General features: G+C 44.0%; 1 protein-coding gene and 1 non-coding gene across 2 annotated transcripts; both read right to left on the bottom strand.

The window, feature by feature from the left end:
* Positions 1-1,345: 1,345 nt before the first annotated feature.
* Positions 1,346-10,999, bottom strand: TRO (trophinin). Its single transcript, XM_077887651.1, is given in 12 exon segments — positions 1,346-1,587; positions 2,096-3,797; positions 4,576-4,687; positions 5,247-5,309; positions 5,720-5,762; positions 5,856-5,935; positions 6,639-6,730; positions 7,617-7,696; positions 7,953-7,976; positions 7,979-8,012; positions 8,128-8,232; positions 10,955-10,999. Coding segments are annotated over 12 exon segments (2,517 nt in total). The 3' UTR covers positions 1,346-1,450.
* Positions 4,918-5,046, bottom strand: LOC144309329 (small nucleolar RNA SNORA11). The gene has a single exon (XR_013375371.1). It is a non-coding gene; the product is annotated as a small nucleolar RNA SNORA11 (small nucleolar RNA).
* Positions 11,000-22,563: the final 11,564 nt, after the last annotated feature.

Raw genomic sequence — 22,563 nt, forward strand, 5'->3', positions numbered from 1 at the left:
GACCCCTCAAAACAATGATCATTTCCCCCTTAGCCATCTACTCTATAGACCATCTAGACACCCCACACCCAGTATGACTTCTTTAATACAAGGATCTCACTATCTGACCACTGGCCCCCAGTCCTTACAACTCTCTGTGTCATCTGCAGGATCCCTAGAAACATGCCTCCCACATAGTAGGCATGTGTATAGTATTTCCTGAATGAACAAGATTTGTTCTTGTACTGCATCAAGAGTATAATCCTTTGATTCCTCAATTGTCTTCCAATCTATCATCTTTTCCTCCTCATTGTTCCTCCATCCTTAGACAGCTTGAATCCTATGTTCCATTTCTTTAGCCACTCTTCATGCACCGAGGTATCAGCAACGCAGGGATAAAGAGACAGACTCATGTACTCACTGCCTTGATTCCTTTGTTCTTCCATCATAGCCACCAGCAAGCCCCAAACCTTGTATCACCTTTTTCATATCACCTTTTTTGGGAAGATCTACTGTTTGAAACAAACCTACATTTATCTGCTTCCACAGCCACCCTTAAATCCTATTCAAAGTCAGGGTCACCCTCTATTCCCTGGCACTCTATCCCATCCCACCTTGTCAGGCATGGGCTACTTCAGTCCATTCTTGACTATTATAGAATATCTATCTCCTTTATTGGCTTTTGCCCCTACACTCTGCAACATGTTCAGATCTCTCTTTCCTATCTCAAGAAAACCCTCCCTTGTTCTTGTGTCTACCTCTATTCTTATACAGCCTATCTCTCTATTCTTATACAAATGTCTCAAAATGGATCTATATTTACTGTCCAAAACCCTCTCCCTCTGCCTTGATTCCAGGCTTTCCCTCTATATCTTCATTCAAGCTATAATCCCCTTGTCTGCTATACTTTCTCCAGGTCTCTATCCCATTGAAATAATATTTTTATTTTAGCCTAAAGCTGCAGCCCCCCCTTCTCTGAAGAGCTACACTGATCTCTAGTTCTTCTAGGAACCTGAAATATTACTCACAACAAGCACATTAAAAAACATAAAAAACTCCAATTCATTTTGCAAATTTAATGTAACTCTGATACCAAAATATGATAACATACAATAAGCAAACAATAAAGCAGGATCTGCAAACAGATTTTTCATAGTGTGTCATCCTCAGCTGATTGATAATGTCTGTTTATACTGCTGTGTGGACAAAGATCCCAAGGATGTACCTGGCTACTTGGGAAGAACTGCTGGAATTCATTAGCTGTATCTGCAAACCTGGGAAATAAAGCTAAAAACAACACCAAACAGGAACACATTTTAGCACCAAATATACTGTTTCCTCATACTTCCTTCATTGTCCTCATCTCCCTACCCAAACCTCCCCCTTTGGGGTTTCTTATAACATTTCCCAGTTCTTATGCCCATCCCCATGGGCCATGGCTGAGCAAATGTTGTAATTACCTGAAACCTCACTAGCCATAAGAGAAGCTACAGGCACCAAGTCTGGTGGCTCCACCACTAAAGCCAACACCATTTCTCAGTCCACCGCCAAAGCCAGCACTACTGCTTGGTCCACTGCTGAAGCCAGTGATAGAACTGGGTCCACCACCTGCACCCCGATGTTTATAGCAGCAATGGCCACGATAGCCAAACTGTGGAAGGAGCCTCGGTGTCCAACGAAAGATGAATGGATAAAGAAGATGTGGTTTATGTATACAATGGAATATTACTCAGCTATTAGAAATGACAAATACCCACCATTTGCTTCAACGTGGATGGAACTGGAGGGTATTATGCTGAGTGAAGTAAGCCAGTCGGAGAAGGACAAACATTATATGTTCTCATTCATTTGGGGAATATAAATAATAGTGAAAGGGAATATAAGGGAAGGGGGAAGAAATGTGTGGGAAATATCAGAAAGGGAGACAGAACGTAAAGACTGCTAACTCTGGGAAACGAACTAGGGGTGTTGGAAGGGGAGGAGGGCGGGGGGTGGGAGTGAATGGGTGACGGGCACTGGGGGTTATTCTGTATGTTAGTAAATTGAACACCAATAAAAAATAAAAAAATAAAAAAATAAAAAAATAAAAAAATAAAAAAAAAAGAACTGGGTCCACAATTGAAGCTGGTGCTGGTGCAGGGTTCGCCAATAAAGCCAGTGCTGGTGTTGGAACCACTGCCAAAGCCAATGATGGTACTTGGTCCTCTGTTGAAGCTGTTATTAGGGCCAGCACCAAAACCATCACTGATGCTGAGGCCACCACTAAAGCTAGCACTTGTGCCAAGTGTGCTGCTAAAACCAGCGTTGGTGCCCAGTCCATCACCAAAGCCATCATTTGAGATCAGTCCACCACCAAAGCCAGCACTGGTGTTCAGTTCACTACTGAAGATAGCACTGGTGCCTAGTCCACTACGAAAGCCAGCACTGGTGCTCAGCCCACCACGAAATCCAGCATTGGTGCTTAACCCATTGCCAAAGATGAAACCAGCAGCGGTACTGGATCCATCACCAAAACTAGCACTGGTAGCACCACTAAAGCAGGTGCTAGTGCTAGGAGGGCCACCAAAGCATAGGTTGGTGTTAGACATACTGCCAAAGCAGAGGCTGGTGCTGGGAATTCCACCAAAGCCAATGCTGGTACTGGGAGCAATGCCAGAGTCAGTAGTGGTGCTAAGCGCCCCACTGAAGTCAGCATTGGTGCTGAACATACTGCCAAAGCCAGAGATGGTGCTGGGTGCACTGCTAAAGCTAGCACTAGTGCTGACAGCACTGCTAAAACCAGCACTGGTGCTGAATGAACCACCAAAGCTGGCACCAGTGCTGGAAGAGCCACCAAAGCAGATGCTGGTGCTTAGTGTACCACCAAAGTCAGTGCTGGTGCTGGAAGAGCCACCAAAGGGGACACTGGTGCTGAGTACTCCATCAAAACCAGTGGTGGTGCTAGGAGAGCCACCAAAGCAGAAACTGGTATTAAGTGTGCCACCAAAGCTGGCACCAGAGCTGGGAGAGAAACCAAAGCAGACACTAGTGCTCAATGTGCCACCAAATCCAGTCCTGATGCTAAGTGCACCACTAAAGACTGAACTGGTTCTGAGCATACTGCTAAATCTGCTACTGGTAGTAAATGCACCATTGAAGCCAGTGGTGGTGCTGAGTGTGCCTCCAAAGCCAGAGCTGGCTCCACCACTGAAACTGGGACTGGTGCTAAGTGAGACACTGAAACTAGAGCTGACCCCACCACCAAAGATGGCACTGGTACAAAGTATGCCACTAAAGCTAATGCAGGCTTCACTGTTGAAACTAGAGCTGGTACTGGCTGCACCACCAAAACTAGTGCTAGTGCTGGGTATACCACTAATGCAAATGCTGGCTGTACTGCTGAAGCTGGAACTGGTCCTGGGTGTGCCACCAAAGCTAATGCCAGCTCTGCCACCAAAGCCACCACTGGGTCTGGGCGTAGCACTGAAGCTAATGCTAGCATTATCACTGAAGGTAACCCTGGTGCTAGCTCCTCTGTTGAAGTCGATGTTGGTGCTGGCTTCGGCATTTTCTTGGGCTCTGGTCTCAATTTCAAATTAAAATCTGTTCCAGGACTGAGCATTATCACCTAACTCTTCCCTTGTTAGGCAGTCGATAGCCATGTCATCCCAATTCCAGGGCCCAGCCACAGCTTCTTCTCCAATCCTCATCTGGGATCTTGCCTCAGCCCTTGCCTCAGCCCTTGCCTCAGCCTCAGCCACAGCCACAGCTGCAGCTTGCACTTCCATCTCTACCGCCTGGTACTAAGCAGCCCAGTCTTTGATGTCTTTCTTCTGCATCTGAAATGGGAATGATAATATAAGGACAATAACATTTGTAACTATGTATTAATTACATACTATGGGCTTTGTATAAAACCAATAGCAGCAGTATTTTTTTTTAATTCTTAGTTTTCTGAGGCTCTATCATGGGTCAGTCCTGAGATCTAGTTTCAGCTCTGATAACTAAGGTGTTGTGTGACTTTGGACAAGTTACTTAACCTCACTGAGAAGATGGGAAATGATAAAAGAGTATGTTATGGATTGAATGTTTGTGTCTCCCCACAAGTTCATATGTTAATGCACCAGCTCCCAATGTGACTATATTTGGAGATTGGGCCTTAATGGAAGTAGAGTTAAATGAGGTCATAATGGTGAGGCCCTGGTCAAATAAGATTAGTGTTTTTATAAAAGGCCCTTTCTCTACTGTGTGAGAACACAGCAGGAAAATATTCATCTGCAAGCCAGAGGGAGAGGTTTCTTCAGAAACCGATCCTGCTGGACCTTAATCTGGGGCTTTCAGCCTCCATAACTGTGAGAAAATAAATTTCTGTTGTTTAAGTCACCCAGTCTGTAGTATTTTGTTATGACAATGCAAGAAGACTAACACAAAGTATGAAAAAAGAATGAAACAATGTAAACTTTATGTTCAGCAGCATTCTCAGACATCAGTGAAGTTCCATATGTTTATATACTAACTGCAGGCTGCCCTGTACCTGACCACCCTTGCACATAGTCTTCCCCAGCAAGGGACATCCAGTATCCTTAATATTACAAGTCAGGGAAGCTCTCCTATTACCTTGCATGAAAACTTGAGGACTTTCATCTTGCTAGTCTCATGGTAAGAGTGCAAGCCCCAGAATTCATATTCAGGTGATCTGCTGTTAGGGACCCTCTTGTACTCCAGGTACCTTGGAGAATGGAAATGAAACTTGCTTCTAACCAAACAAATCTATTGTGCAACCAATGGTACCAGGTGGCAAGCCCCTTCAAATACTAAACTCAGCTCCTACAACAAGGATTTCTAAGACCCTCCTTCCCTACACTCACTCCCAAACACAGTTTGTGGCATTGGTCTCCAATATTGAGTCATTTCCTTTTGGACTTGTGCAAGACTGTCACTTGATGCTTCATAGAAGGCACGTATAGGGCATGATGTCACAGGAAGGCCAAAGTACCTTGAAACCTGTGAGGAGTAAGCCCAAGTTCCTGTTGGGTGTGTTGTAAACAGAGGAGCCATTCTTCAGGTACCCTGCTCTGAGCACACCCCAAAGCAATTGGCCTTTAGTCTAGCCCAATCCTGGAACTGTCCACTCATGGGAATTGTGGACAAGACTCAGTTCTAGGGCATAGGATGCCCATACTGCATCTAAAGCTAGTGTAATAAAAGAGCTGATTGAGCACTTTCTGAACCAGAGCAGCACACTCAGAACACTTCAGGGCCAGACAAAGCCTCCAAATGCCACTTACTTCTGCTTCACAAATTCGTCTGGGATGAGCTTCCTTATTTCCCCAAAGAGAGAGTGCCTCACCCTGACGATGGGAAAAATAACCCATAAACAGAGAAGAAAACTTCCCATATGAGGGAAGAGGCGTTTCTCAACATGGAAGAGACCTCTCTAGCACATATAGCAGTCCCAGTGAAGCCAGAAAAGTAGTGAACACACAGTCACTAGAAACAGTAAGTTGAAGCCAGATGGTTCTTTGTCAGGAATGCCCCTAAAGTTCTATCTTCTATCTCAGTTTGGAATGACATAGGGGTGGGAAAGTGCAGAGAGTTCAGGACCATTTACCCGTCCACCCAGGTCAGAACCCTGGACCCTCTACCCAGTCCAGCATCCCGTTCCCACACCACCAGACCACCAAGCTGATGCAATCCTGGGACCATCCTCTCTTGCCAAACAACAACACGGACAGCAAGCACTGAGAGAGCCCAATCATACCCAGGGCGCAGCCCCAGCTTGCGCAGCACCTCCCAGATGACAGCTGCAAAGGGAGGCAAGAAGAGACAGGGACAGAAAATGAACATGTGGAATTCCAACTGTGGCCACCCATTCAGCTACATGCCCAGTCACTCGCCCTCACTGGACCAATTTCCATTCATAAAGATGATGCTAAGAAGCACCATGAGGAGACCTAGCTTTGGCGAATCCTTAACCCTAGGGAAATAACAAGGTAGAGAGAAGATTTATGTCCAGCAGCCATCTGCAAAAAACATATCAGCCAGCTCACTAGGCTACCCTCTCCCAGATTCCTCACACATGACAGAATTCTTCCCAGTCTATACTTCAAGGTCTATGTGACGCTGAGCAAGGCACTTAGACTCTTGAGTCTCAGTCTCCTGTTAAGTAGAATGGCAAAATCCAATGCTCCTCTGCCCCAGGTTGCCAAAAGGATGGAAGAATGCCTATCAACCTGAAACAACCTAGGCACCCAGCTAATGTGAGTCCTTTCTTTCTCTCCCAAACTGACCCCCCTGCTCCAAGAGAATTCTAGGTACAGCCCCAGAGATGCTCCTATCCTTCAAGCATCATGATTCACCCATACCAGGAAGAACCACTCTACCAAAGCCAGTAGGAAGAGACAGGCAACAACAGGTCTGCTTTTCCTGAAAGCTTCTGTATAAACAGAAAACAAGACAGTAGGAATGCACTTCTCCAGGCTTCTATATTCTTTAGTCAATCATAATCAAGTACCACTACCATCTGCAGGGTTCCAACTATGTGATGAAGCTTAAACAGGGGCTTTTTAGGCCCTGACTTTCTGCCTCTCCAAGGAGATATGGGGAGAGATGACAGGGATGGGGTAGTGCCATAGACAGAAGCAAAGCCTCCCTCCCACCCCAGCCCTTTCCCAGCTTACATTCCCAGTATGCCTGCAGAGAATTCCTGAATGCTGATGAGAATATGCAAGTTACTTTGCTTATCAATTTCTTTCAGATTGACTCAAAACATCTGCCAAGTAAAAATATAGCCTGTGAGATCACAAAATTCAACCTAGGCATCAGTGAGCTTCCTGAGCATCCCACAGTTCCCTGTGTAGCTAGAGTTTTGAGTGTATGTGAGAAATCAGTGAGATAATGCAGGTAAAGCACTTAGCTAAGTGGTCACCACTACAGAAAACAGGTAAGAAATGTACTATTATCAGCATCACCTTTGTAATTAGTGGGAATCTAGGGAGATAGAGAATGGAGAGTGAAATGGAGAGGTGACCATCTAAAATGCATTACAGGACACATCCAGCATCAGACAGCATCAGACAGAACTAACTTAGGAGGTTTGAGCCCCCCCCCCCCAAAAAAAAAAAAGGAGGTTTGAGCCCTAGCTGTGTTTTACCACTGGCTTTCAGTGTGACCCTGGGCTAGTCTATGTTCCTACTTATGCCACCGTTTGCCCAACTGCATAGTAATGGGGATAGAAAGTCCCTTTGAAAATTATATAGTCTCATTCATTTGGGGAATATAAAAAATAGTGAAAGGGAATAAAGGAGAAAGGAGAAAAAATAGTGAAAGGGAATACAGGAGAAAAGAGAAAAAATAAGTGGGAAATATCAGAAAGGGAGACAGAACATGAAAGACTCCTAACTCTGGGAAACGAACTAGGGGTGGTGGAAGGGGAGGTGGGTGGGGGGTGGGGGTGACTGGATGGCAGGCACTGAGGTGGGCACTTGACGGGATGAGCACTGGGTGTTATTCTGTATGTTGACAAATTGAACACCAATAAAAAAATAAATTTATTAAAAAAATAGAAAGTCTCTTTGATCTATCCCAGAAGGGTCATGTATGTCTTTGTTGAGTCAAGGCTTCCCCATTGTGCCCATCCCCCAGGGCTGCCCCTTCACTTTCTCCAGAGCGTAGCTTGCTCATTCAATGATCTCTGGGAAATATTCATCATATTCTTGGATGACATCCTTCAGCATGTCTGTAGGAAGGGAGAGGTGGGAGCAGCCAGGCTGTGCGGGGGCCACAGAACTGCAGCCCTTTTGCCAGCTTGTGGGGTCAGTGCAGTCTGAGTCCTGAACTGTGCTAATGGGAGATGCCAGCCATATCAGAATGTGAAGAGTAAGGGAGGATATATGAGAGAACAAAAAGGCTATAAAAGTAAATGGTTACCCCAGAGCAGAGGAGGGAGGGGAGTGGAGAGGAGATTTCAGGGAGGAGAGTTGGTATGACTCTACCTGAGCATTTGATGGGGATCTTTGGTCCTTAACCAACAGGTATTTCACCAACTTATTTGCCTGGGAGAAGAGGAATACATGGGGAGAACTCAATATGTTTTTAGAAAACTTGGAAGAATGACAGAAAAGAGGGAAGGTAAAGAAGAAAAGAGACTGGGCAGAGTTGGATTCTTACCCTTTCTTGCAAAATGGCCACGTTTCAGGCTGGCAGAGGCCTCCAGCCCCATGGGATCAACCTGTAATTACTACCACCTCTCTCATCTCCATTCAGATGCTTTGACTACATCATCAAAAAGAAGGAAGGTCTAGAGTCACCAGATGAAAGGCTCTGTCTCCCTACCCTACCGTCTCCTGAAAATCTCCCAAACCCTTCCTATAGTGGGTTCTGACCATCCAATTGGCCAGATTGGACGGTCAGAAGTCCTAGATTTGTCTTCACTATCTTCTAGCCAGGAGTTTCATTTCCCTTTCAGGACAAAAGCAACCCAAGGGCAGGACCCGGGGTTCCTCCTCTTATTTTGGTCACCACTGATTTTGCTAGCTGTATACCTTGGACAAATCACTTCATCTCTCTGGGACTCAGTTTTTTCATCTATAAAACTGGGATCTATGATCCCTAGATAGTAGGAGTTACTTTCAAAAAATAAAGACACAACCTGTAAGAGAAAACATAGCACATGGTAACTACTATGTAAATACAAGTTGAATTATAACCAGGTTGTAGCTAAGTGTATGAATGTATTATTTCCCCACCAATCCATGGATTGTCAGGGAGCAGGAACTATATCATGTTCTTCTCAGCATCTCTCATAGCCTATCCAAACAGAGGGACTGGCTCAAAGCAAAAAGTCTCAATAAACTTTTATAGAACAAATGAACAAACCAGGAGCATAGGAATGGAAAAGAAGTGAAGAGTTAAGAATGGTGATGTCAGAGATCTCACCTTTTGGTTCCTCTTGCCCTGGGTCCTGGTTGTGGAGACTCAACTGGGCCAGGTAGTCATCTGCCAGGGCCTGGACAGCAGCAGCAACCTGAGTCTCAAGAGCACTTATGTTAGTCTTAAAAGTGGCCATCTTGGCCTGGGCCCGTTGGTCAACAATTTTAGTCTGACTTTCGGCTGTCTGTGCTTTAGTGGCAGACATATGAGCCCTGGACCCTCTCTTGACCTGAAAGGTGGCTGCTAGGGCTTGGTTTGTGACCATTTGAGCAGCAGATGGAGCCTGAGAGACCTCATAGGCAGAATTTGGGCTTCTATTGGCAGCCTTCTTGCCCCTGAATTTTGGGGGCCAGATAGCTGCTGCTGAGGCCTCAGTCTGCCTGGTAGCTGTCTTGGTATTTGGGGCCTCTAGGAGTTCAGTGTCAGTATTTTGGGCCCTCTAGGAGTTCAGTGTCAGTATTCGGGGCCTTTAGGAGTTCAGTGTCAGTATTTAACAGTTGCCTTCTTCGCTTTGGAGGTTTTATTAGATCTGATGCCAGCTGCTGTGGCATGGGTAGTGGCTGCCTCATTAGTAAGTTGGCCTTGGGTGGTAGCTGAGTGGGTGGTGGTTGGAGCCAATGAGATATCAATAGTACTAGTTATGGCCTTATCAGCAGCCTTCTTAGCTTTGGAAACTTCCGTAGGCTTAGTGAAGGCTGTCAAGACCTGGGAGTTGGCTGACCCACTGCTAACTGAAACCTGGATAGCCTGCAGGATGTCTGGTATAGAGCCTGCAAGAGTGCCTTGATCTGTGTAGTGACACTCTACTTACCAGTTGGAGATTGGGAGCTTTGGGTTGTCTTAGCAGTAATTCTCTTTGTCTTACTGGCTTTCTTAGGCTGAGCAGTGACTACAGAAGCCTGAGTATTGGCTGCTTCAGTGGTAGCTGAAGCCTGGTTGATCTGGGGGATGATAGGCAGATTTAAAGACTGCAAAGTTTATCCATTCATCTTTCAATGGACACTGAGGCTCCTTCCACAGTTTGGCTATTGTGGACATTGCTGCTATAAACATCGGGGTGCAGGTGTCCCGGCGTTTCATTGGTTTATGTATACAATGGAATATTACTCAGCCATTAGAAACGACAGACACCCACCATTTACTTCGACATGAATGGAACTGGAAGGTATTATGCTGAGTGAAATAAGTCAATCGGAGGACAAACATTATATTGTCTCATTCATTTGGGGAATATAAATAATAATGAAAGGGAATAAAGGGGAAAGGAGAGAAAATAAGTGGGAAATATCAGAAAGGGAGACAGAACATGAGAGACTCCTAACTCTGGGAAACGAACTAGGGGTGGTGGAAGGGGAGGTGGGCGGGAGGTGGGGGTGACTGGGTGACGGGCACTGAGGTGGACACCTGACGGGATGAGCACTGGGTGTTATTCTCTATGTTGGCAAATTGAACACCAATAAAAAATAAATTTATAAAAAAAAGAAACTAAAAAAATAATAAAGACTGCAAAGTTACTTTAGGCTTGTTAGTGGCAATCACATTGGCAGATGAGACTGTATGGGCAACACGTATGGTCTTTGTAACAGCCTTAACGGGAGCATTCTTGATCTTGCTTTTCTTAGGCGGGTCAGCAACTGGTAGGTCCATGGCCAGAGAGTCCTTGGTTGCCGCCAAGAGGGTATTGCATCAGCAAGACACTGTCCTCTTCTGTGGTCTCAATCTGTATATCTGGAGGGAAGTGAAGCCCCAGGCTCCCAGGGGGAAAGAAGGGGGCCCTACACACTTAGAATTATGATCTGCTGAACCATCTGGCCTCCCTACAGTGCACCCTTTCCACAAAGGCCTCCTCTTCCTCTGAGCAGTGATTGAAGGGGGGTATAAAGAAAAAGGGAGGGAGCAGAAGATAAAGTCAGATAGGTTTTTCTCTCCTCCTTCATCTTGCAGGGAAAGACTGATACAGGATAAGCTAGGAAATTCTTCAACTACAGAGTAGTAAGGGGCTCAAGACCAGTAAATGAACTCAGGACTGGGCAGATGGCCTGGTGAGAATACAGAGATGCCTCACTTGGAATGGGAGAATCCTATAATTGCGGTCATTTCTCCTATCCATTTTTCTGAAAGGCCGAGTAACAGCTAAGCCTGAGGCGAAGGGGCCTGAGTTAGGGGAGAATGAGGAGAGGGAGATTCACCAGACCTCTCGCTTATCCTGAGGGAAGAGGGAGTTTATCCAGCTTTGGCCCCCAAACGCTTCAACTGTTGGGTTCTCATACCTAGAAACCCAGACCACCTATCCAAACCCTAGCTCCTTTGCCTCTGCGATACCACAAGGCAGTTCTACAACCTCACCCCTTCATTTTAGACATGCTCCCTACTGCAGCTTAATAGTGCGCATGCGTGCCAGCTGGAGTGAATGAGTTTTGGTGGTCCGGAAAGGCTGATAATCTCAATCCCACAGACGCCTCTGCTCTCAGAGCAGCAGAACAGCTCGGACAAGCCCTTGACCCACTCTTCCTAACTGCAACGTATTTCGATCCAGCCCTTCCCCCAACACCAGCTGGCTCCCACTGCAGTACTGCTTTGCACTGCCCCTTCCCTAAAACCGCCCATCTCTACTCTTCCACACTGACACGCACCACCCCTTCCCGATAGGACCTTCTGCCCCCTTCTTTTTTCCCCTTTTAATTTTTTTATATAAATTTATTTTTTATTGGTGTTCAATTTGCCAACATATAGCATAACACCCAGTGCTCATCCCATCAAGTGACCCCACAGTGCCTGTCGCCCAGTCACCTCCACCCCCTGCCCACCTCCCCTTCCACCATCCCTAGATCGTTTCCAAGAGTTAGGAGTCTCTCATGTTCTGTCTCCCTTTCTGATATTTCCCACTCATTTTTCTCCTTTACCCTTTATTCCCTTTCACTATTTTTTATATTCCCAAAATGAATGAGACCATATAATGTTTGTCCTTCTCCGATTGACTTATTTCACTCAGCATAATACCCTCCAGTTCGATCCACGTCGAAGAAAATGGTGATATTTGTCGTTTCTAATGGCTGAGTAATATTCCATCGTATACATAAACCACATCTTCTTTATCCATTTATCTTTCGGTGGACACCGAGGCTCCTTCCACAGTTTGGCTATTGTGGACATTGCTGCTAGAAACATCGGGGTGCAGGTGTCCCGGTGTTTCATTGCATCTGTATCTTTGAGGTAAATCCCCAGCAGTGCAATTGCTGGGTCATAGAGCTGATCTATTTTTCACTCTTTGAGGAACCTCCACACAGTTTTCCAGAGTGGCTCCACCAGTTCCCCTTTCTCCACATCCTCTCTAACATTTGTGGTTTCCTGCCTTGTTAATTTTCCCCATTCTCACTGGTGTGAGGTGGTATTTCATTGTGGTTTTGATTTGTATTTCCCTGATGGCAAGTGATGCAGAGCATTTTCTCATGTGCTTGTTGGCCATGTCTATGTCTTCCTCTGTGAGATTTCTGTTTATGTCTTTTGCCCATTTCATGATTGGATTGTTTGTTTCTTTGCTGTTAAGTTGAATAAGTTCTTTATAGATCTTGGAAACTAACCCTTTATCTGATAGGTCATTTGCAAATATCTTCTCCCACTCTGTAGGTTGTCTTGTAGTTTTGTTGACTGTTTCTTTTGCTGTGCAAAAGCTTCTTATCTTGATGGAAGTCCCAATAGTTCATTTTTGCTTTTGTTTCTTTTGCCTTCATGGATATATCTTGCAAGAAGTTACTGTGGCCAAGTTCAAAAAGGGTGTTGCCTTTGTACTCCTCTAGGATTTTGATGGAATCTTGTCTCACATTTAGATCTTTCATCCATTTTGAGTTTATCTTTGTGTATGGTGAAAGAGAGTGGTCTAGTTTCATTCTTCTGCATGTGGATGTCCAATTTTCCCAGCACCATTTATTGAAGAGACTGTCTTTCTTCCAATGGATAGTCTTTCCTCCTTTTTCGAATATTAGTTGACCATAAAGTTGAGGGTCCACTTCTGGATTCTCTATTCTGTTCCATTGATCTATGTGTCTGTTTTTGTGCCAGTACCACACTGTCTTTGTAGTACAACCACAGCTTTGTAGTACAACCTGAAATCTGGCATTGTGATGCCCCCAGATATGGTTTTCTTTTTTAAAATTCCCCTGGCTATTCGGGGTCTTTTCTGATTCCACACAAATCTTAAAATAATTTGTTCCAACTCTCTGAAGAAAGTCTTTGGTATTTTGGTACGGATTGCATTAAATGTGAAAATTGCCCTGGGTAACATTGACATTTTCACAATATTAATTGTGCCAATCCATGAGCATGGAATATTTTTCCATCTCTTTGTGTCTTCCTCAATTCCTTTCAGAAGTGTTCTGTACTTTTTAGGGTATAGATCCTTTATGTCTTTGGTTAGGTTTATTCCTAGGTATCTTATGCTTTTGGGTGCAATTGTAAATGGGATTGACTCCTTAATTTCTCTTTCTTCAGTCTCATTGTTAGTGTATAGAAATGCCACTGACTTCTGGGCATTGATTTTGTATCTTGCCACACTGCCAATTTGCTGTATGAGTTCTAGCAATCTTGGGGTGGAGTTTTTTGGGTTTTCTATATACAGTATCATGTCATTGGCGAAGAGGGAGAGTTTGACTTCTTCTTTTGCCAAATTAATTGCCTTTAATGTCTTTTTGTTGTCTGATTGCTGAGGCTAGGACTTCTAGTACTATGTTGAATAACCCTGCCCCCTTCTGCAGTACTTCTCAGCCCCTCCCTTTCCCTAAGATGCCTGTTCCCTCCTCTCTCCTGTGCAGTCCTGCACTGTCCATTCCCCAAACCTCTCCCCCACTTCATGTTTGCAAGTGACTGCTCCCGCCCTTTCTGCGACAATACCCTACCCACAAACCCAGTGGTATTACGCTTTTGTGTATTCCTTGTTCCCAAATAGTACCAGGTTCTTTCCCTTCCCTTTTCAAACTAGCACCTAGCTCCTCTTTCCTTCTGGCTGAGCCTGGTCACTTTCACTATTCAAAGGGATTCTGCTGCTCATTTCTAGGTCCTGATCCCTACTTTCTGTGACCCAGTGCGGACCCTGTCCCCTTTTACCAGTCTACCAGATTCCTGCCATAGCTTATCTCCCTCCCAAATTGGGTCCTGCTCCTTTCTTTTACTGCCTGAACTATTGCTTTATCTTCCCACAGTCCAAACTGGGTCTGTGTCTCTCCTTTCTGCGGCCAGAACAGAGACCAGATCTCTCCATTATAAGGCCCAAAGGGGATTCTGCCCCCTCTATCTCCCATACGAACAGGGTCCAAGCACCTCTAAACCTGATCACATTAATGCAGTTAGCTCCTGAACATGTAGCAGGTTTTCTTCAACTTAGGGTGTGTGGAGTCAAGCACATTGAAGCCATTGCCCAGAGGATCCCACAGGGTCTTCACTGAAGCTGGGCACCATAGCTCACCTGTCCTCTGGAATCCAGAAGGCATCTGCTCTCTCCAAACCTCTCCTTAGTTTTGAGCTTGTTGGCTTTCCCTCCCCAGCCGGAAGTGGTCCTGCCTTTTTCCACCTCCAGATGGGCCTCCTTCCCTGCCTGTCAACCTCCTCCTTCACTCTCCACTTTCAGCGTTCTCTTCTTTGTGTGGTCTCTTTTCTGGTTACTACCTCTTATTCAGGAATTGCTCTCTCCAGCTCCCCATTTGATTTATCTATCACCCACCCTGTACCCCCATTCCTATTTGATTCCTCTATTCACCCTAAGAGGACTGTGCTTCTCTGAGCTCCCAAATCCCTTCCTGCAGCCCCTCTACCAACACTAATTAGAGTGTGTTGTCCTGTGTATGAGGTCTCTCTCCCCAGGAGCTGTTCTGAGGACCATGTCATAATCCTTTCCCTCTCTCAAGTATGACCAGATTAAGACATTTAGAGGCTCTAAACAGGAAGAGATAGGGTGCTCCCACACCATATGCCATTCAGAATTAAAACAGTAAAGATAAGAAAGTCTACCAATGTGTTTTTTTTCTTATCTCTGATGACTATATTGATGCTTTCAATGAATATCAACTTATCTGAAAAATTTTATTGGGGCGACATTCCACCATTACTGGTGTGCTAAGCAAGTACTCAGACTCTCGGGAAATCGATCACAGCTCTCCAGTGCAGCAAATAGTTCTCCTTGGATATTTATTTATTGTACTCAATCCTTAATTATACATTAAGCACACAGCTGTGTCAAGGTGCTCACTGGATGTGCGCAAACACAAGTAGGATAGGATACCTGTACTTAAGGAACTCAAATATATTCTTTTTTTTATATTCTTTTTTAAATGTAGTTTAAAATAAGTTATTTTTTAAGATTTTATTTTAATTCCAGTTACTTAACATACAGTGTGATGTTAGCTTCAGGCATATAATATGTGATTCAACACATCCATACATCACCCTGTGCTCATCACAACAGGTGCACTCAGGAGGGGGCAAGATGGAGGAAGAGTAGGGTCCTCAAGTCACCCATCCCCCAAAACTTACCTAGATAACTTTCAAATCATTCTGAAAACCTACAAATTCGGTCTGAGATTTAAAGAGAGAATAGCTGGAATGCTACAGTGAGAAGAGTTCGCACTTCTATCAAGGTAGGAAGATGGAAAAAAAAATAAAGAAATAAAAAAGCATCCAAGGGGGAGGGGCCCCACGAGGAGCCGGGCTAAGACCATGCGGGAGTGCCCCCAGGACAGGAAAGCCCTGGCCCAGAGAAGCAGGAGCTTCACCAATCTTCCCGGACTGAATGGCGCTGGCAGGGAGTTTGAGGAGGATCCCTGGAGGGGCGGGGATGCCCTCAGGCTCCCAGGAGCATTAACAGAGGAACTGCGCCCAGGGGGAGACCGCAACACACTGCAGCAGGGCTCCCTAAAGGGCTGCAGCACGCCCGGGGGCCGGGAGCAGGCGGCGGCTTGGGCAGAGGCGAGGCTCCGAGCGGAGGGGGCTGTGTGCCCCAGGAGCGCAATTCCTGCGGGAGCGTGATTCCATGGGTGCATCCCCAGAGCCCAGAGCACTGGGGGACACAGCCCAAGATCCTTATCTCCCCCCGGGACAGGCAGTGGCCGGGAAGACACAGGACAGCGAGGACGCTCCTACCGCTGGGTGGCCCCGAGCTGTGCAGATCAGCGGCCCCCACCCTCAGAGCATCCAGGCCCCTGCGGACTGAGAGCTGTGGTAGTTACTGCAGGAGCTGACTCTAGGATTGGAGAGCTGGCCGCCTCACAGGATAAATAACCTTCACTGAGCCTCACAGTGGCCTCACAGGATAAACGGGATAAACAACTCCCACTGAGCCGTGCACCAGGCAGGGGGCTGAGCAGCTCCCCCAGGTGCTCACACCTGAGAATCAGCACAGCAGGCCCCTCCCCAAGAAGATCAGCTAGATTGACAGGGGAAAAGCAAGTTATTGACCAAGCAGCACTGGAAAGTTCCAGGGGAAGTGGAAGGATTTACAGTATATAGAATCAAAGGATACTCCCCCTTGTTGTTTGTTTTCTATTTGTGTCCCCGCCCTTTTTCTCTTTTCTTCTTTTTTTTCTTCTTTTTTCTCTTCTCTCTTTTTCTCCTTTCTGCAGTATAAATTGATTTAGATGCTCTGCACTGAGCAAAATGACTAGAAGGAAAAAATCACCTCAAAAGAAAGAATCAGAAACAGTCCTCTCTCCCACAGAGTTACAAAATCTGGATTACAATTCAATGTCAAAAGCCAATTCAGAAGCACAATTACAAAGCTACTGGTGGCTCTAGAAAAAATCATAAAGGATTCAAGAGACCTATGACTGCAGAATTTAGATCTAATCAGGCAGAAATTAAGAATCAATTAAAAGAGATGCAATCCAAACTAGAGGTCCTAACATGAGGGTTAATGAGGTAGAAGAACGAGTGAGTGACATAGAAGACAAGTTGATGGCAAGGAGGGAAACTGAGGAAAAAAGAGAAAAACAATTAAAAGATCATGAGGATAGGTTAAGGGAAATAAATGATAGCCTCAGAAGGAAAAATCTACGTTTAATTGGGGTCCCAGAGGGCGCCGAAAGGGACAAAGGTCTGGAATATGAATTTGAACAAATCATAGCTGAGAACTTTCCTAACCTGGGAAAGGAAACAGGCATTCAGATCCAGGAAATAGAGAGATTCCCACCCCCCAAAAAAAAAATCAATAAAAACCGCTCAACACCTCGACATTTAATAGTGAAACTTGCAAATTCTAAAGACAAAGAGAAGATCCTTAGAGCAGAAAGAGACAAGAAATCTCTAACTTTTATGGGGAGAAATATTAGATTAACAGCAGACCTCCACAGACACCTGGCAGGCCAGAAAGGGCTGGCAGGATATATTCAGGGTCCTAAATGAGAAGAACATGCAACCAAGAATACTTTATGCAGCAAGGCTCTCATTCAGAATAGAAGGAGAGATAAAGAGCTTCCAAGATAGGCAGAAACTGAAAGAGTATGTGACCACGAAGCCAGCTCTGCAAGAAATACTAAGGGGGATTCTTTAATAGAGGAAGTCCAAGGGAACAATCCACAAAAACAGGGACTGAATAGGTATCATGATGACCCTAAATTCCTATCTTTTAATAGTAACTCTGAACGGGAATGGGCTTAATGACCCCATCAAAAGGCGCAGGGTTTCAGACTGGATAAAAAAGCAAGACCCATCTATTTGCTGTCTAGAAGAGACTCGTTTTAGATATGAGGACACCTACAGCCTGAAACTGAAAGGTTGGAGAACCATTTACCATTCAAATGGTCCCCAAAAGAAAGCAGGGGTAGCCATCCTTAAATCAGATAAACTAAAGTTTATCGCAAAGACTGTAGTAAGGGATGAAGAGGGACACTATATCATACTATATCATACTGAAAGGATCTATCCAACAAGAGGACCTAACAACCATGAATATTTAAGCCCCGAATGTGGGAGCTGCCAAGTATATCAATCAATTACTAACCAAAGTTAAGACATACTTAGATAGTAATACACTTATATTGGGTGACTTGAATGTAGCGCTTTCTACAATTGACATGTCTTCTAAGCACAACATCTCCAGAGAAACAAGAGCCTTAATTGGTACACTGGACCAGATGGATTTCACAGATATCTACAGAACTTTACATGCAAACGCAACTCAATACACATTTTTCTCAAGTGCACATGGAACTTTCTCCAGAATAGACCACATACTGGGTCACAAATCTAGTCTGAACTGATACCAAAGTTTGGGATCGTTCCCTGCATATTTTCAGACCATAATGCTTTGAAATTAGAACTAAAACACAAGAAGAAGTTTGGAAGGATATCAAACACATGGAGGATAAGGACCATCATGAAAAAGATGAAAGGGTCAACCAGGAAATTAAGGAAGAATTAAAAAGATTCATGGAAACTAATGAGGATGAAGACACAACTGTTCAAAATCTTTGGGATACAGCAAAAGCAGTCCTGAGGTGGAAATACATCGCAATACAAACATCGATCCAAAAACTAGAAAGAACTCAAATACAAAAGCTAACCTTGCACCTAAAGGTGCTGGAGAAAAAAAAACAGCAAATAGATTCTACACCCAGCAGAAGAAGAGAGTTAATAGATTTGAGCAGAATAAAACGAAATTGAGACCAAAATAACTGTGGAACAGATCAACAAAATCAGGAGTTGGTTCTTTGAAATAATTAATAAGATAGATAAACCATTAGCCAGCCTTATTAAGAAGAAGAGAGAAAAGACTCCATTTAATAAAATCATGAATGAGAAAGGATAGATCACCAACAACACCAATGAAATACAAACGATTTTAAAAACTTATTATGAGCAGCTATATGCCAATAAATTAGGCAATCTAGAAAAAATGGATGCATTTCTGGAAAACCACAAACTGCCAAAACTGGAACTGAAAGAAATAGAAAGCCTGAACAGGCCAATAACCAGGGAGGAAATTGAAGCAGTCATCAAAAACCTCCCGAGACACAAAAGTTCAGGGCCAGATGGCTTTCCAGGGGGAATTCTATCAAATGTTTAAAGAGGAAACCATACCTATTCTACCAAAGCTGTTCAGAAAGATAGAAAAAGATGGAGTACTTCCAAACTTGTTCTATGAGGCCAGCATCACCTTAATTCCAAAACCAGACAACACCCCAGCAAAAAGGAGAATTATAGACCAATATCCCTGATGAACATGGATGCAAAAACTCTCAACAAGATAGTAGCCAATTCGATTTAACAATACATTAAAAGATTATTCACCATGACCAAGTAGGATTTGTCCCTGTGATGCAAAGCTGGTTCAACACTCGTAAAGCAATCAATATGATTCATCATATCAGCAAGAGAAAAAACAAGAACCATATGATCCTTTCAATACATGCAGAGAAAGCATTTGACAAAATACAGCATCCATTCCTGATCAAAACTCTTCAGACTGTAGGGATAGAGGGGACCTTCCTCAGCTTCTTAAAAGCCATCTACAAAAAGCCCACAACAAATATCATAGTCAATGGGGAAACACTGGGAGCCTTACCCCTAAGATCAGGAACAAGACAGGGATGTCCACTCTCACCACTGCTATTCAACATAGTACTAGAAGTCCTAGCCTCAGCAATCAGGCAACAAAATGAAATAAAAGGCATTCAAATTGGCAAGGAAGAAGTCAAACTCTCCCTTTTCGCAGATGACATGATACTGTACATTGAAAACACAGAAGACTCCACCCCAAGGTTGCTAGAACTCATATAGCAATTTGGTACTGTGACAGGATACAAAATCAATGCCCAGAAGTCAGTGGCATTTCTATACACTAACAATGAGACTGAAGAAAGAGAAATGAAGGAGTCAATCCCATTTACAATTGCACCCAAAAGCATAAGATACCTAGGAATAAACCTAACCAAAGAGGTAAAGGATCTATACCCTAAAAACTATAGAACACTTCTGAAAGAAATTGAGGAAGACGCAAAGAGATGGAAAATTATTCCATGCCTATGGATTGGAAGACTTAATATTGCGAAAATGTCCATGCTACCCAGGGCAATTTACAAACTTCAATGAATTCCTATCAAAATACCATGGACTTTCTTCAGAGTTGGAACAAATCATCTTAAAATTTGTATGGAATCAGAAAGGACCCTGAATAGTGCAGGGAATGTTAAAAAAGAAAACCATAGCTTGGGGCATCACAATGCCAGATTTCTTTTTTTTTAAGATTTTATTTTATTTATTCATGAGAGACACACAGAGCAGAGAGAGAGAGAGAGAGAGAGAGAGAGAACCAGAGACACAGGCAGAGGGAGAAGCATGCTCCATGCAAGGAGCCTGACGTGGGACTCGAACCCGGGTCTCCAGGATCAGGCCCTGGACTGAAGGCGGCGCTAAACCACTGAGCCACCCTCGCTGCCCTTATTATTTTTTTGAAAGATTGTATTTATTTATTCATTATAGTCACACACAGAGAGAGAGATAGAGAGAGGCAGAGACACAGGCAGAGGGAGAAGCAGGCTCCATGCCGGGACCCCAATGCGGACTCGATCCCAGGTCTCCAGGATCGCGCCCTGGGCCAAAGGCAGGCGCCAAACCACTGAGCCACCCAGGGATCCCCACAATACCAGATATTAGTTGTATTACAAAGTTGTGGTCATCAAGACAATGTGGTACTGGCACAAAAATAGACACATAAATCAATGGAACAGAATAGAGAATCCAGAGGTGGACCCTCAATTTTATGGTCAACTAATATTTGACAAAGGAGGAAAGACTATCCACTGGAAGAAAGACAGTCTCTTCAATAAATGGTGCTGGGAAAATTGGACATCCACATGCAGAAGAATAAAACTGGAAGATTCTCTTTCACCATACACAAAGATAAACTCAAAATGGATGAACGATCTAAATATGAGACAAGATTCCATCAAAATCCTGGAGGAGAACACAGGCAACACCCTTTTTGAACTTGGCCACAGTAACTTCTTGCAAGATACATCCATGAAGGCAAGAGAAACAAAAGCAAAAATGAACTATTGGGACTTCCATCAAGATAAGAAGCTTTTGCACAGCAAAAGAAACAGTCAACAAAACTAAAAGACAACCTACAGAATGTGAGAAGGTATTTGCAAATGACGTATCAGATAAAGGGCTAGTTTCCAAGATCTATAAAGAACTTATTAAACTCTACAGCAAAGAAACAAACAATCCAATCATGAAATGGGCGAAAGACATGAAGAGAAATCTCACAGAGGAAGACATAGACATGGCCAACAAGCACATGAGAAAATGGTCGGCATCTCTTGCCATCAGGGAAATACAAATCAAAACCACAATGAGATACCACCTCACACCAGTGAGAATGGGGAAAATGAACAAGGCAGGAAACAACAAATATTGGCGAGGATGCGGAGAAATGGGAACCCTCTTGCACTGTTGGTGGGAATGTGAACTGGTGCAGCCACTCTGGAAAACTGTGTGGAGGTTCCTCAAAGAGTTAAAAATAGACCTTCCCTACGACCCAGCAATTGCACTGTTGGGGATTTACCCCAAGATTCAGATGCAATGAAATGCCGAGACACCTGCACCCTGATGTTTCTAGCAGCAATGTCCACAATAGCCAAACTGTGGAAGGAGCCTCGGTGTCCATCGAAAGATGAATGGATAAAGATGTGGTTTATGTATACAATGGAATATTACTCAGCCATTAGAAATGACAAATACCCAACATTTTCTTCGACGAGGATGGAACTGGAGGGTATTATGCTGAGTGAAATAAGTCAATCAGAGAAGGACAAACATTATATGGTCTCATTCATTTGGGGAATATAAAAAATAGTGAAAGGGAATGAATGGGAAAGGAGAAAAAATGAGCGTGAAATATCAGAGAGGGAGACAGAACATGAGAGACTCTTAACTCTGGGAAACGAACAAGGGGAAGTGGAAAGGGAGGTGGGCCTGGGGTGGGGGTGACTCGTTGACAGGCCCTTAGTGGGGCACTTGATAGGATGATCACTGGGTGTTGGGCTATATGTTGGCAAATTGAACTCAAGTAAAAAAAAATCTACACTATGAAAAAATAACCCATCCCCCCACCAATCTACCCTAAGGTAATCATAAGTTTGTTCTCTATCATTAAGAGTCTGTGTCTTGATTTCTCTCTCTCTCCCTCTTTCTCTCTCTCCCCCCTCTTTTTTCTCCTTTTTTTTTTGTTTCTTGAATACCACACGTGACTGAAAACATATGGTTTGTGTTTCTCTGACTTATTTTGGTTAACATTATATTCTCTAGATCCATCCATGTCATTGCAAATGACATTTCATTTTTTATGGCTGAATCATATTCTATTGTATGTGTCTACCACATCTTCTTTTTCCATTCATCAATCCATTGATACTTAGGCTGCTTCCATATCTTCCCTATTGGTACTAATGCTGCTATATATATAGGGATGCATATATCCCTTTGAATTAGTGCTTTTGTGGGTTTTTGGGTAAATGCTCATTAGTATAATTGCAGGATCATAAGGTAATTCTATGTTTAACTCTTTGAAGAACCTCTATTCTATTTTCCAGAGTGGCTGCACCAGTTTGTACCCCTACCAGCACTAGTGTTCCTTTTTCTCCACATCCTCACCAACACCTGTTGTTCCTTTGTTGTAGGTTTTAGCCT

The sequence above is a fragment of the Canis aureus genome, chromosome X (assembly GCF_053574225.1).
Source record: "Canis aureus isolate CA01 chromosome X, VMU_Caureus_v.1.0, whole genome shotgun sequence".
Taxonomy (NCBI): Eukaryota; Metazoa; Chordata; class Mammalia; order Carnivora; family Canidae; genus Canis; species Canis aureus.